Source organism: Octopus bimaculoides, chromosome 3, assembly GCF_046866305.1.
Source record: "Octopus bimaculoides isolate indiv1 chromosome 3, ASM4686630v1, whole genome shotgun sequence".
NCBI classification, from domain to species: domain Eukaryota; kingdom Metazoa; phylum Mollusca; class Cephalopoda; order Octopoda; family Octopodidae; genus Octopus; species Octopus bimaculoides.
The window spans coordinates 47,473,038-47,490,073 of record NC_142930.1 but is presented as its reverse complement, the minus strand read 5'-3'; the positions used below and the strand labels follow the sequence as shown (position 1 = coordinate 47,490,073).

Sequence of the window (17,036 nt, the reverse complement as noted above, 5' to 3'; positions counted from 1 at the left end):
TTTATTTTACAAGCTGTATTTCAGCTTCTATAAAATGTTAAATCTGCTCTCATTGAGTTTCTCTCACTTTTAAATCTGTTTTATTGTACTAAGTAACATGAGGTAATGTGTAGTTTTAATTGCACCAAATCAGAATGAGTTATTTACCATATTTCAGTTATTACACATACATACTTCCTGAAGAAACTCAGTTATTTTAATGCAAATTTGAAATTTTTATAGAATATTTTTATTATTCATATATTCTTTGGTATGGTCTGTATTCTTTCTCATTCATTAATTGCTAAACATAAACCCAGAGAATTTATTTAGGATATTGTTTCATTGATAAATGGCTTCACACTGTAAGAGTATTTCACTTTCTCACTGCACTAAAGTTATCATAATAGCTTTTGTACAATCAGAAATTGTTTTAGAGCAAGCTAAGAAATATGTACTAATGCTGTGTCATGTGTAATTTTTCTCAAATAAGATGATCCAAATGAAAGTAAATAAGATCCAAATGAAAGTAAATTAAGGTGTTCTTTACAATTCTCCTTTCTCCTGATAGCAATATTTGAACAAAACAAAAAAAAAATGATTAGGCTCTACATTTTGGCTCATTTCTTCAAGTAGTGACCAAATTTTCTGTAACAGATTTCCTAAAAATTGAGACCTTTCAAGCTAATGTACAAGTTTCTATATTGTTTCTTACCCTGCTCCAAGTGGTAACCAATTCTCTTCTGATGAATTCCATGACTTCAAAATGGTGATCACTTGTTCTCAGTCTCTTACAATAAATAGAAAATCATCACAGATAATTGGATGTTTTATTCAAGTTATTATCTCTATGCTGTAAAATTGTTCAGATGGATCTAACCATTTCCAGAAGAAGGCAGTATTAGAATTCTATATAATTTTTTCAATCTGAAAATATAACAACCTTTCTGTACACTTCTTCCTGTCTTCAGAATAGTGACTATGTTTAGATTTAAATTTTATAATGGGATGTCCTAATGGAGATGGAAAGGTCAATATTAGAAAATCAAAAAGCAATACCAAGTGGTCAGTGTTTGTAACTTTGGAGAACCAACCCACACTAGATTATTCATTTATCGCTAAATATTTTTTTTTTCTCTTCTGTAATAAAAAGTACATTCATGAGATGATCTCTGAACTTAATTTGCTCTAAGGTTATTGATTTCTTTTCCCTTCCAGTGAAATTGCTCCAGAAGATATGTCCAAGAGATTATCTTTTGAAGTCTGGGATTGGGACCGCACTACACGCAATGATTTCATGGGCTCGCTGTCGTTTGGTATTTCTGAACTTATCAAAAACCCAGTAGATGGTTGGTTTAAATTACTGAATCAAGAAGAAGGAGAGTATTATGGAATCCCAGTACCTGATGAACTGTCTCCAAGTATTCAGGAAATGAAGAACAAATTTGAAGTAATTATCCTTGTCTTTTCTGTTGATTTATCTTGATTAAAACATGACAGCGTGTGTGAGATATTTATATTAGTGTGGCGTAATGGATAGGAAATTTGGCTGCTGATGATAGTCATGAGTTCAATTCCCAGAGGTGCATTGTGTCCTTGAGCAAGGTACTTTATTTCATGTTGCTCCAGTCCACTTAGTTGACAAAAACGAGTAGTACCTGTATTTCAAAAGGCCGGCCTTTTTCACATTTTGTGTCACACTGGATCTCCCTGAGAACTACATTAAGGGTACATGTATCTGTGAAGTGCTCAGCTGCTGACACATTAATTTCAGGAGCAGGCTGTTCCGTTGATTGGATCAACTGTAGCCTTGTCATAGTAACTGATGGTATGTCAGTTAGTATGAGAAACCAAAATTTTCTTTTCACATTTTAGAAGTAAACTTGGAAGTTATTGAAATTTACTTCCAAAAATGTTTAAAATCTGGAATAGTGAGTAAAAAGCCTAAAGGGGAAGATAACAAAATCTTAAGTGATTTCAGTCATGAAAATGAACATAGTTGTGTCTAAGTTGACTTAAATCAATGAATATTTTGTTAATAGGTTAATAAGACTGCATCTTAAGTAGATTTCAGTCAAATGGCATGTAGTTGAACATGGGTGGAGCTCACTATTACAATGCACATAGGCTACTCTGATCAGTTAACTTAGGAATTTGATCTCCTTTCCTTGTTACAATTATTTCACTAAAATTGATTGTGCCCTAGCAAAGGCATGAATTTTACAACCTCTTTTTTCTTCTCTTCATTACATATGAGATGGCATTCGGATGTCATCATCGTTTTAACCTCTTTCATTGCCATATTTCTTGCAAAATACACTGTTTGTCTGTCAATTTAAGGGATTTAGTAAAATAACTGTCATTATTAAACTGATGTATAAAACATGAAAAAAGTTTCTTGAATAAAATCATGATGGAATGTTTTAACTGAAATTTGAAAACTTCAGAAGTAGAGATCTTTGTATCATAAAACCAGTGCAAACTCTGGCAGATTGTTTTCAATAAATATGATATTTGTGTGTCACTTCTTTCTAAATTAGAAACATAGTAGAGAAAAAAAAAAACATGATCGGACTAGATGTTATGTAGTCAGAGTACTACCCTATACTTCATACAGCATGCCCATACTTTCACATTGAACTGCACACAGCAATCAACTGCATGTCAGAGTGTGATCTTCAAATATACACAATATATCTGACATGTGTGAATCACACCCTTGTCATTTTAGTAACAGCCTGATTTACCATTGGTCTGCTAGGTCAGAGCTGGATGTGTGTGTGTGTGTGTGTGTGTGTGTTTGAGTACAGCTGTATGTATGTAATGTATAACATAGCTAATTAATGTTTGAAATTTAATGCTGATCCCTTGCTGAAAATGTTAAACTAATATTGAGGGGCTTTCAAAAAAATGTTTGAAGCCAAGTACTAAACCAATGATTCAATTTTTGATTGCATATTTTTCACAAAATGCTTTATTTTATATACCGACCAGTTTAATTTCTAATTATTTAGAAACAACAAATTGCTGAGCGCAATCTTCCATCATCTTTGAATGATCAAAACATGAGCAAACAAGACCTCGTTCGTGCTAGTGATTTCAATTTTATGACAGTGCTTGGCAAAGGCAGTTTTGGAAAGGTAAACAAATGCTAAATGTTTCATATTTCACCAATGTCAGTTTTTTTGGGGTTTTTTTGTTAATTGCAGGTAAGACTAAAACTGAGGTTGATTCTTCTCTCTCTTCTTCATTGATCTTTCTCTCTTTCTCTATCATTTTTTCTCTCTTCTGTTCAAACCTAGAGTGGGATGGCCAGCTCCAACAAGTTTAAAATGCCTGAGATATGCCTTATGTCATAACAACACCCCTACAATTCTATCAGGAGTTGTGGGCCCAAGAAAGAAGGAAGAAAGGAAAGCCTTAATACCACTAAATTTTCAGTACTGACTCCGGTATCTACAAGTATTAAAAACATTATTTCAGAACTTTTAAGATGAGAGTTTTCAGTAGGATATCATTTCATGTTATATGCCATACATCAAGTTTATCAAATGGTACTCTGTGTCAAGCATATGTATAATATTTATAAGATTGATATGCTTAAATCCTATTTGGTTTTTCTGCAAAAATATTATAATATTGGAGTTATAACAGGAAATATTTTTGGAAACTACATATTAACATCTTTGCAAGCAATTTTCAGCAGCTTATTGCTTCTCTCAACAGGTTGTAGCTGTCATGGGACTTGCTAAAGATAGCTTCATTCTACCGTTAATAATCTGTATTGAACAGTGATAGGTAGACCAAACAAATTTTCATGCAATAAAATCATATCTAATGTCAGCAATTCCGCTAAGTAGCTCTATATTTAATTTATGTATATTTTATTAATTCAATTAAACCACATTTAGTTTAACTGCAAAAATATAAATTTTTTTTATTATTATACTCTTAAAGAAACTGCTTGTTTGTCTGTTTGAATTTTGTACATGTTTTATTTGTACATGTGTTGTTCTTTGTCCAAATAGTAAGGGAAGAATTCATTATCCTTCTACATTCCTGGAACTGGTATTGTTAGAATTTGTTTGTGATTAATACAGTTAAATTTTAGTTCCAGATGCTGTAAGTTATTGGGGAAGGCAACATGTAATGATGACAGTAGTGACGGGATTCTTGCAGAAAGGTATGATTTTAGGGAATATGATTGGTCAAGATAATGTGGCTGCAATAAAATGAGTAAAGTGTGTATATTTAAATAGAGACAACATGAAGCAAGGTAGTTTGGCATAATCCACAATAGTGGTGCAATTGATGACAAGAACACAGTCTGTTGGGGAATCTATGATTTAAGATGATTTTAAAAAGTAGTGGTGGTTTTATGAATAAATTGGCTACTGTTTTACAGTGTTGGGAGACAAATTCATTGCAGCAGTTGAAGTGGAGGTGGTAGTAGGGGTGATGGTGGTGGCAGTGGTGGTGATGGAAATGTCTAACTCAGTGTAAAACTTCAAATGAGCTCTTGGCTAACCTATCTTTTATCACTGTTCCATTTCCTTCCCACACAATTTTCTCAATGTTGAGAGTGCAAGCTTTGCAGACTAGGTAACTAGACATAATTAGATATTGAATGTGTAATAATCATGTTGGTGTTGTTATCAGCTGATCAGGAATATGGTAGCAGTGGAGGTGGGGCGGGCAGTAAGTTTCAGTTTTAGCGCAAAACAGTGTTAACAACCTCTCATCTTTCTCTTCTCTTCTGAATTTTTTTTTTCTTAGCATCTGATCTAATTACATTCTTTCTGGCATCGGCTGGTCTATTTGATAAATTATGAATTGATTTCAGGTTAAAATTGTTTAGCCTTGAAAGAAAAAGAAAAAAGTTAAATCCTTTGCATTAATGGAATTTGTAATAATAGATGGACCAGACTCTCACAAAATAAGAGATAACCTTTCATTGTTTCAATTTGTTGACATCATTTTCCATTGTCGAGATTTGAGATTATAATATAGACTTAAATTATGATTAAGCAAAGTTAAATTGTAATATAGCAGAATTAAATTGACATTTAGCCGAGTTAAATTGTAATATAGTATCTTTTCCCCCATCTTTATCTAGGTGTGCTGATATAGTTTCTGCTAAAAGTTTAGCGTAATAATAAAATTAGTGTACCAGTTTCAAACTTCACCAGAAGAGGCTGGTTCATTAGATAGCTAAACACCAATACATTGTACTGCTCTAATGACTGCCAATTCATGGTGTTATAAATTACTAACTCCCACACTCAAAAGAAACAATGGTAATCTCCTCTTACTCTGTATGAAACATTAAGTCTGCACATTTTCGATTTTCCTTTTAATCCAACCAGAGCTATAGCAGGTTTTAAATGAAATAGAGAACCATCAAACTTCATCTTCAACCTTTGCTTGAGCAATTCTTTCTCTCCGATGCACTTGCCCTCATTTACACTGAAGACTTTGCTGAATCCCTCTGAAACTTTGTGTATCCACAACCCTACCAATGTTTTTTTTTACTTTTGGCACCGACCTGCTGATAATCAGACTAAACGTCAAACACCTTATTGAGTCAATAGGCCAGCAATGATCATGCTAATAGTTCCTTTCCTACTGACTAAATAACATTGATTTCTAACTGAAGCACAATTTTGAGGTAAGTATAGAGGTGATTAAACTTGCCTCCAGTAGATGACTGGTATGTTGCTTAATCAGCTCCAGAGAAAAGAAAAGCAAATTAGATCCTGGTAGGGACTGAATTCAGAATATAAAAGGATGTATCTAAGTAACTGAAGCTATTAAGTGTGACGCTTCACTGGTTCTGCCAGACACCAAATTCATGAAATAACATTGGTTCTTAATATAGGCACTAGGGCTTGAATTTGATGGTATTTGAAGTCATCAAAATTGATTACATATCAATTATAGTAACCCCAGCTCTTGACATGGGGCTAAACTACTGCAATTCTATTGATCTGTTTATGAATGTTGATGTTATCTATTTGCTTGTTTATTTCAATTTAGGTTGTTTTAGCAGAACGGAAGAGCACAGATGAGTTATACGCCATAAAAATTCTAAAGAAAGATGTCATCATTCAGGATGATGATGTCGAATGTACAATGATAGAGAAGAGAGTTCTGGCTCTTGCAAATAAACCTCCATTCCTTGTCCAACTGCATTCTTGTTTCCAAACTATGGTTAGTTCACATTTCCCATTTTTGTTACTTGGATTTATTTGCAGAATAAATAATTGAGAAAATCTGATATGACTGCATGGTAACAAGATATAAGTTTTGAATGTAGGAGTTTGTAGAAAATAGAGAGAAATGAGTGAGAACAATGTAATCTGTTAGATGTATCATATTAGCCTACATGACAGGCATAAGTCAAACCAGCTGTGATAGTCGCTGGATATTAGAAGTATCAGTTGATGTATGTAGGACAGATGAATGTATATTGGTATGGACTAATGAATGGACAATGTAAGTCCTCAATGAAAATATGCTGTGGAATGTCAGTGGAAACTTTCAACTTGCTGTGGTATATTAAAATTTGCCCTTGAGCTAAGTTCATCGTAGAAGTGACATTAACTTTCAGAATCATTGAGCTAATTTTCAAAATTATTATTTCCTTTCCACATGAAACTTCAGAGTGGACTTTGCATTCATTTTGTAAATATCTGTGTGCATTGTGATATACATATAATATATATACATGTATTGCAAGATACATATATTATGAATATTCCTATATTATATCATACATATATTACATTATTATACATATATCAAAATGTACATATAAGACATGGCATAGCTGTATGGTTAAGAAGTTTGTTTCCTAATCACATGATATTGGGTTCAGTCCCAATGTGTGGAACGGTGAGTAAGTGTCTTCAACTATAGTCCCCTTGTGAGTGTATTTGGTAGATAGAAATTGAAAGAGGTTCATTCTCTCTCTTTCTCTCTCTCCCCTGTGTTTGTGTGTGAATCTTTGTCTTGACATCATATAATAGTTGTAAATGAGCATCACCATCATACAAGAAATGTTATTTGTCCTCAATCTTTTGTGTAAACATGCCGGTAGCACATAGAAGCACCCATTTCACTCTCAGAGTGGTTGGCATAAGGAAGGCCATCCAGCCATAGAAAATCATGCCAAATCAGACTGCAGTCTGGTGCAGCCTTCCAGCATGCCAGCCCAGTGAAACCATCCAACTCATGCCAACATGGACAACAGATGTTAAATGATGATGATGTCTGGTTATGGGGAAGTATAACTGTGAATAAGGGAGCAGGAAGAGCATATGACCATAGAAAATCTACCTCTTAGAAAATCCTGTCTTATCCATGCAAGTGGATATTAAAATGAAAGCTAATGATGATCAGTATATGTTGCTGCTTCATGTAGAAATCTAGGCAAGCAGGGTCACAATCACTATTGTGATAACAAAGACGAACAATGGTTTAAAATTTTTGGAGCCATTCATTTTCTACTAGTACATAACAATGTGCAGGTGTACCGCATGTATATACCGATGTATGGCAAGTGTACAGTAGACTACAAAATAAGAAAAATACAAAATAAGACAAACTTAAATACAAAAATTACTTGAACAGGGTTTTACTGATATTTGACTTCCTGTATACAACTTTCTTGTAACAAAGTTTGATTACTAAATACGTTCAACATATTTATTATGACTGACACACGCGGGCGAAAAGTACCGAATGAGAAAAAAAAATGTTGGATATACTGAAACACTTTCACCCATGGATACACAATTATCTACATATCATTATGTGTCTCAGGTTAATGTAACGAAAACAACTAGATATATTTAAATTATCTTACAAAAACTTTGTCGGCTCATCATTCTAGAAGCAGCAGAAAATTAGTCACACTGGTACAAAGTCACGCCCGCAGTAACATAAAATAACCAAAGAAGAACATTCAGGGATGACAGCGGGTTTTCTGAGATACAGACAGACACAAAAGGGACTCCGCCCTTTTTCTGAAAACCAAACAACCTCAATCTCAGTTGTGAAAACTAACACTAAATAGTAATACAGTAGACTTATCGTTGGAGATAACAGTATACAAACTCAATGAGTGAGGCACACTAGATGAGTTTTTTACCACAATATGATAATTACAAGCAAGTAACTGGTTTGACATGATTACTTTCCTCCACAATGACCTTTATCAAACTAACACTAGAGAAATTGGCTTCAATGCACAATTGAAGGTTATTTCATTTATTCTTTGCTTTTTCATGAAGAATAGCCTTGGTTGTTGTAGATTTCCTATGGTTCACTTGCTGGCTTACTATTTTTCCATTCATAAGATTGAAAAGGAAGTATCTACACAACTTAGAACAAATACAAGATATTTTTGATTGAAAGTATTAGTTTGTTTTTGTTTTTTTTTCTTTTAGTGGGAGGTGGGAGGGCCAATGCCAGTGCTTATGTCCTTCACCGTTAAACATTGGCAAACAAACATAAATCATAATCATTCAGTGAATGAACATATTTCCATGCTTGCATGGGATCAGATGGAGATTTTTATGGCAGATTTTCTGTAGCAAAATGCCTTACCTGTTACCAACGCTCATTTGTTTCCAAGTAAGATAATATTTCCCCATGGTCAGACAAGTTTTTCTCTGTGAACTAGAGACAAACAACAGCATCAAGCAAGCACTTTAAACCTGGAGACCCTGCAATAAGGTCATGGATGGTGAATGGGCCATTTGAAGAAAGTCAGAGTTGTGATGAGTTGCATCCATGATTTTTGATCTTACATATGAAATAAACTGCTTTGAGACCCAGGTTTGTAATCAAACCTGGATCTTCAGTTTGACAGGAAGGTATATTTAGTATGCTACAAAGGATGCCACCAATTCCTTTTTGAGATTATCATCATTTCTCAGGCTGCTTCTGTTTTATGTATCTTTTGACAGGATCGGTTGTATTTTGTGATGGAGTATGTTAATGGTGGTGATCTTATGTACCGAATCCAACAGGAGGGCAAGTTCAAAGAACCTGTGGCAGTGTAAGTACACTTCAGTTTCTTTTTGTTTTGGGATTTTTTTAATATAATATTTTAATGTTACTGCAATACATCTGTGTATATGGTCACTGTATTGTGCTGTAAACTCTTGCTATAATGCAATGTTTTATTTCTGTATTCTACTGTTATGTTACAATGATATTATTGTTACTTTAATGTGACTGTAGTGTTATGTTATTGTATTGTGTTGTTATACCATTATTGTACTACAAAAATTTGTTACAGTAGTGTTGTGTTACCATGTTAATAGTCTTACTGTAAGATTGTGTCACTCCGTATTGCTGCTACATTGTATTGCTATAATACTTCTGAGGAAGGATAATAAAGTTAAGACTCCACTACCTAGAACAAAGGTGGGAAAGACATGCAAACTTTGGCATTGAAAGTTACAACAAACACCAGAAAAGGGCATCACAGCATAGTTGCAAAGATCACAACATTGCTAGGACCAGACGCTGCAAAATCTTAGATTTCAAGGGCTTACAGCTCTTCAGTATCCTCCTCCAAAACTTGAGAGACCTATATCGGGTGGATGTAGGTGTCTTCAAAACTGGATCTCCTCAAGAGTTCTAGGTAAACCAACCTCATGGTAGGAAGCACAAATGAGGGCAACAACCTCAAACTTCCTCACTCACCAAATACCACATATCAGAGGAAGATTTCAAGTAATGAAAGTGTTGTAAAACTAACAGCGGTGCCCCAGCATGGCTGCAGCTTGCAAGCTAAAACTAGTAAAAGAATAAGAGTACCATACTATTACTGTTATTGTACTGTTGTTTTAAATGCATGGCTGAGTGAATAAGTAGTTCAATTCTCAATCAAATGGTCAAGAGTTTTAATTCCACTGCATGGCATCTTTGTCAAGTGTCATTTACTTTAGTCTTGAATCAACCCATGCCTTGTAAGTGAAATTGGATAGAGAGAAAAATGTATAAAAGCCTGTTGGATGAATTGTACCTGTAATTCAAAGGTCCAGCTATGTCATACTGTGTTACCTTGATTCTGTCTAAGAATTTCATTAAGTATACAAGTGTCTGTGGAATTTTCAGCCACTTTTAACCCTTGGCTGGAAGCACCTCTGGCTTTGTAGTACAAATGTCTTGTTTTCATAAGTTTTGAATTAAAATCTTCCACCAAACCTTAGTTACAGTTTATGTTCTTAACACTAACTTAATGATAACGAAGTTAATTTTACTAACTTCTTTGTTATATTTAAAACTAATTGAAAGAAACACAGAGCATCTCAAAATAAATCAGATAATGAAAGGGTTAAATATGAATTGAATGAGCTTTGTATATAGTCCAGTTGACTGAACAATTGAAAACTGTTGCGTTACAATGCTAGTACTGTTTTTTTTTTGTTGTTTTTTTTTGTAGTATCATGCATCTACTATATGCTATAAACTGTTATTATTGCTGTACAGAATTATATCATTGTACTGTTACTGTACTTACTGTATGTAATATCATGTCTTTGTTCAATAGTATCATGTTACTACTATTCTGTCATCTCAGTATCATCTCACAAAATTGTTGAATTGCTTTACTATTACTACTGACTTTACAACTTACTACTTAACATTTGCTATATTTATATCACATCCTAAAGCTCTGTCTAACTAAAATCGCTCTCTAGTGTAATGAATAGGGAATGTAAACCATAATTAAGGTACACCTATCCTCAGAAAAGTGACTTCATTTTATTTTCACACATTTTAAAATTTCCTATACTATTTCTTTCTAGTAACAGAATTATGCTCTATGTTTTAAATTCTAAGTTACTTTCTACAATATTCTAAGTTGTTTGTTATTTTATTTAGCCTTAAAATGGTGATCAAGATGATCTCATAACCCACCATTTTTTGGCCAAGACAAAAGAGCCTGTCTCTTCAAGAATATCATTTATTTTTTTTAGGTCCTGATAATTAATTCTACATTATTTTAATTAACAATAATCTTATTCTTTTACATCTTGTAAAAATGATTTCGTATTCACTGCAGCAGTATCAGTAGTTTCCATATCAAAGGAGTTAAACAAGAATGATCTGGAAGCTAAAAAGCTAAAAATATTGTTTCTTTGAGTGCTCAATTTTAAAGGCTTCTGTAATCTCTCTGGCAATCATTTATCATAATTGCTTTTGTACCAACATATTGTACATAGTCAAATAAGACATCTCTGGGTCTGTTGTTGAATAGCCACATTATAAGTTCTTCTAGACTGAGAACAAACACAATTTAATAATAGGAATGACAGTGGTCCATATGACTAGACTTTGGCATGATGCACCAATATCTTCTACATTCAACTCTTTGTGATTCATTTTTACAATATGTAACATACACTGCAGCTTTGGAATTTTTGCATAGACAAATGATGTTGTGGTTAGCTTTTGCTATTATTATATCTAAATCATCCTTACAGAAGGTGTTGGACCATTTCAACTGAAGAGCAGGCTAGCAGGAATGGTCGATAGATGGTTAAAAGAACACCATTCATCTTGTTCTTATTAGTCACTAAATATAAATATTTCTCTCTGGCAGTAAAATGACACATAATATTGTACAGTATCATCCCTGCTTTATGAGGATCATTTCTATTTTCAATCTTCATAGTCTGAATATCTCAATTTTCTAGGTTTTCATATATAAATAGTTTCCCCGTTATTATCATAGATATATTGGTGTCCATTGGAATTCATGTTTTTGAAATGATTTGTCTTGTTTGAAATAGAATATTGTAAATGAAATATTGTAAAAAAAAAAAAAAAAAAAAATGTTGCTAATTTGCAATTGTTTCATCTTTTAGAAAGACTGAATACTTTTTAGGACCGAGAGTAAGCTAAATTTTATGATAAAGTCCTCATGTAGATCATGTACAGTGCTGCTGACTCTTCCTTTATTTAGTGATTTCTTGTTTTATGTTGTTCTCATTTTGAATGATCATTTTTGTTTACTCTTCCCTGTTGTTGTTCTTTTTTAGATACACGCTGCCATACTATTGATATATTGACATTTTTTCCTTTCTCTTTCAGATTTTATGCAGCAGAAATTGCAATAGGTCTTTTTTACCTTCACAACGAAGGTATAGTTTACAGGTAAGATAGAAATGTTATCCATTTGTCTTGTTTCAACTGTTTGCTTTTGCAAGTCAGAAGAAATGCCACTAAGTATTTTGTCCAGCGTGGTAATGATTCTTCCAGCTCACTACCTTAATGCTGGTACTGATATTAAAGATCTAAACTAACTGGGCTACCAGTTCTTTGTTGAATAATTTCAAACTTTGCTCCTACATTTGTCATGGTGTACTACTCAAAAAATGTTTTAATCTTTACTATCTTCAGTCTACTTAGCTAAGTAGAAAGTAACTACACCAACATCATGTGAGTGTTTAATGACAAGAATAGGAATTTTACTCTTACGTACTTCGACAATTTATTTGAAAATCCTCATATTTACAGAACCATTCTATCTGTGTCACATGAGAGTAGGATCAGAATATGGATGGAAACTAGTATCTCCTTAATCATCTTTTCTCAACAGTATTTTTAAAGTCAAATCAGCTTAGTATCATATTAATTGCAGTATCAACATGCAACCTATTGTTACTGATAACCTCTTCTGTATCATCCTTTCTAGTAACTCCTTCTTCACTTCCTGTACCTCTCTCTCTCTCTCTCTCTCTCTCAACAATATCACACTGTACCTATAAGCAAATATGTAAAGTTTGGTGAACCAATTAGAAGTTGTGGTATTTATACTTTTTCCTAAGAAATTTGCTACCATGAATATATTGAGATGTCCCAAACCAGAATCAGCTTTCAAAACCAACTTGCCAATTAAATTGTTTGATTTAAATATGTTTAACACTGATATAATTTTGATAATTGCATACCATATCTCAGTGTGCAAACGTGTCTTTGCCTACTGTGTACTGAGAATACAGTGAGGAAAGACACTTTTGGTGCCCCACCACTACTCCACCACCTTAATAGGCATGACAAACCAGTGGAAATTTTGTGCTATTTCATTAATTTTATTCCTGTTTTATATCTTAAATCTATCTCATTTCAAGTTATATATTATTTCATTAAAGCTATTTTCCGATCAATATCTTTACACTATCTTGCCACATCTTTTGATTATATATGTGAAGGTTTCTTCAGTGATGATATCTTGAGGATATTTTTTAAATGTTAGATCCATATAACATTGCAGCTATATCACCACAGGATTTTGGTGATGTATCTAATAAACCTGATATGAATACACGTTGATACTATCGACAAAACTCCCTAAATAATATATTTATTAATCTTTCTTGTTTGCTGTTTTAACTATCTTCAAATCTGGAATCCACTCTGTGTTAGTGAGGATTTATATGCACTCAAAGGTGTGATGCTAGATATTGTTTAGCTCCAGCTCAGCCCTGATTCGGCAGACCTCTGATGAAAGATGTTCCAGCTGCAATTAGTTTCTTTTTTATTCACTCATAACCTATCTGTGGTTGTCTTATCCAATGTATCTTTCATTTCATATATTGTTGTTGTTGGCACTCCGTCGCTTACGACGTCGTGGGTTCCAGTTGACCTGATCAACGGAACAGCCTGCTCGTAAAATTAACGTGCAAGTGGCTGAGCACTCCACAGACACGTGTACCCTTAACGTAGTTCTCGGGGATATTCAGCGTGACACAGTGTGACAAGGCTGACCCTTTGAATTACAGGCACAACAGAAACAGGAAGTAAGAGTGAGAGAAAGTCGTGGTGAAAGAGTACAGCAGGGTTCACCACCATCCCCTGCCGGAGCCTCATGGAGCTTTAGGTGTTTTCGTTCAATAAACACTCACAACGCCCGGTCTGGGATTCGAAACCACGATCCTATGACCGCGAGTCCACTGCCCTAACCACTGGGCCATTGCGCCTCCACTTATTTCATATAATAGTTGGTTGTTATATGAGGGATATATGGCTGCTATTTCTAATAGGGTGAGCAACTGTGCAGAATGCTTTTCTATTGATTCATTGGTTATTATGTTGATGGTGTTGTGTATCCATTAGTAAGCCTTGACTGAACAAATTTGTGATCAAGGTTTTTCCACCCATGACTGTTTTCCACAGGTAAAACTATTGCATAGAGGCTACTTTGTTGGTTCAAACAACGCATAATCATTCTGATGATATAAGATGGTGAGCTAGCAGAAATGTTTGCATGCTGGAGAAAATTCTTAGCATTTCAACCATCTTTGCATTCTGAGTTCAAATTCTGCCTTTCATCATTTTGGGGCCAATAAAATAAGTACCACTTGGACACTGAAGTTTATGATTTACTCCACCACCACCACCACCACTCCTAAAATTACTGGCATTGTGCCAAAGTTCTGAAACTATTATCATTCTAATTATACTGTCTCTAACAACTCTATTTGCATTTTATAAATCCTGTTTGAAACAAGTCACAGACTAAAGATAGAAAAACTATTTTAGACAAGGCTCTTACTTCTGAAACAATGAATATAAGAAAGTAGCTATTTAATAATTAATTTTCTTTTTTTCTCTTTCTAAACTAGGGATTTAAAACTGGACAATGTGATGTTGGACTGTGAAGGCCATATCAAGATAGCAGATTTTGGCATGTGCAAAGAGGGAATTATTCTGGACAAAACTACCAGAACCTTTTGTGGCACACCTGACTATATAGCACCTGAGGTAGGAGAGCTTTTCTTTGTCTGTTTGAACTAAAGAGAACACACCTCTTTTATGTCATCCTTACTGAAATATATAACAACTCATAGTTTATATCATACTAAGTTAAAAGTAGGGACTATCTCTACTCCATGTTACTCTACATGAATTATAGGGGCTCACTCTTGGTTTATGTCACTCTAACTGAAATTTTTATATGATTTAATCAGAGGAGTAAGTGCTGTGACCATGACATTAAAGAAGGTCTCTGAGAATAGGGCAATAAAGAAACACACTTTAAACCTTTCTTTACCAAATTCCTGTTAAATTACACTGCCTTTCAACTGGTGTCTGGAACATAAATTAATATGAATTTTTTATGGAAGGTTTTAGTTTAGTTCACTTAAAAATATGAAATTTGTACCATAGTTGCATGGGTGATCTTGGGTAGTTCTGTATTAAAAGGGTTAAGAGTTATCTTCTGACTAAAGTCCTAGTCTGAATACTTGCAACAAGTCCAAGTAGAATGTTAAGCCCAAGCAACAAATTTCATATATGGCAACAACTTTTGATTTATATCACCCTAACTGTAATACAGAGACCATTCTTAGATTTTGTTACTCTAACTGAAATATAGCACTAGTCCTGCTTTATATCATCCTAACTGAAACATAAGGGCTACACACTCAGATACATCTTCTGTCTTGATCTTAATATATATTTAGCTACCTTTACACTAATAGCATATATCCTTAGTTTCCTAGTACAGCAATCCAGATTATATTTTGGGGAGTTTCATAATACATCTCATGAAAATGCCAACCATGATATTAAATGAACACTGCCTGGAGAAGTTGGCTTAATCAACCTAACTTGCAATAGATGTTAGTACAACAATTATCTGATATACACATTGCTTCAACAAATAAAACAGCAACCTGGTATTGGTATCAGTCTTTTGCATTGAAATTCTAGTTGGAGAAGAGGGTCAGTACCTATCACTTTTACAGGTGAGTTTGATTTAACAATTGTTGTTCAAGGTAAAATTGATGTTCAAAAAAATATCTAAATAATTTAGCATTCTTACAAAATTTTTTGATGGCTATATTTCAGTTTATGACTAAAGTACATTTACATTTTCTGTTTTATTTCTTCTAATTCTCCATTGATTGACATCATTTCAGATTGTATTGTATCAACCATATGGGAAATCAGTTGACTGGTGGGCTTATGGTGTATTGTTATATGAAATGTTAGCAGGACAGGTAAATGTGCTTGCATACTCTTTCTATAAATTGAAAATATTTCTTTATATATATATATATATATATATATATATATATATATATATATATATCTCGGAGAATGTACGAAAAAACAATAGACGAGGACAGGTGGTGTAAATAACAAAAGGATGTACTATATATATGAATTAAATTCTTAAGAATTTTAATTTAGCTTTCAATTTTAGTATTCAGTATTACTGTTTTTTTATTTTATTTAATTTCTTTCTGTTTTTAGTCCAGATATTAATGTAATTTATTCATTCCATGAACCACCACCACTCTAAAACTTTTCTTTCCAATGTTACTATAAAAATACTAACTTTCAACTTTTCAAATTCTGTTTTATCGTCACCAATATTTCTGAAACATCCAAATATCCTTATCTGTGAGAGCTTCTCTTGGTTATAGACCATACTTTTTCTTTTAAAATGTGTCAACAGAAAAAGATTTTAGAAATACAAACTTCATTTTTGTGATTGCCATTTTATGATTATAAGAAAAGCCATCGCTGCATACATGTGATTTTCTCAGCTTTGTAAGCTGCTTGAGACAAATTTGTTTAATACTATTTCAGTTCTGATCAAATCAAACCTGTGATCGAAGATGGTCTAGCTGTAACCATCCTGTCTTTTTAGTTAGGCACTGTAACCAAGACTACATTATTTAATGTATTCTTTCATTTTAAAGATGGTAGAGTTTGGTGCTATCTAAAAAGTAGCCTATCAGATATCATGGAAAAGTTGAGAAAGATATTTTCTCTCTTCCATGAAATATTCTTTATTCATCATAAAAATACAGAAATAATTACATGTCATTTTCTTTAGTTGAACATCTGTAACCCACAGTAGTTTCTTAAAGCAATATGACACCTCACCCAAGCAATATATTCTGAAAGTCTACTTGCAAAGGAAGGTATGATGCTAAAATTGGTATGATGAATAAAATTGCCAGGGAAAATAGAATAGAAGCATAATACTCATTTTACAATTTTTCGTTTGAATAACTCTG

At 33.5% G+C, this 17,036-nt stretch overlaps 1 protein-coding gene across 1 annotated transcript in view; it reads left to right on the top strand.

The window, feature by feature from the left end:
- Nucleotides 1-16,739, top strand: part of LOC106874285 (calcium-dependent protein kinase C) — a 284,775-nt gene extending 268,036 nt beyond the window's left edge. Inside the window, exons 7-14 of the mRNA XM_089348357.1 lie at nucleotides 1,198-1,429; nucleotides 2,994-3,119; nucleotides 6,016-6,189; nucleotides 8,952-9,043; nucleotides 12,094-12,156; nucleotides 14,628-14,766; nucleotides 15,927-16,007; nucleotides 16,716-16,739. Coding sequence (XP_089204483.1) covers nucleotides 1,198-1,429; nucleotides 2,994-3,119; nucleotides 6,016-6,189; nucleotides 8,952-9,043; nucleotides 12,094-12,156; nucleotides 14,628-14,766; nucleotides 15,927-16,007; nucleotides 16,716-16,739 — 931 coding nt within the window. The remainder of the gene's footprint in view (nucleotides 1-1,197; nucleotides 1,430-2,993; nucleotides 3,120-6,015; nucleotides 6,190-8,951; nucleotides 9,044-12,093; nucleotides 12,157-14,627; nucleotides 14,767-15,926; nucleotides 16,008-16,715) is intronic.
- Nucleotides 16,740-17,036: the final 297 nt, after the last annotated feature.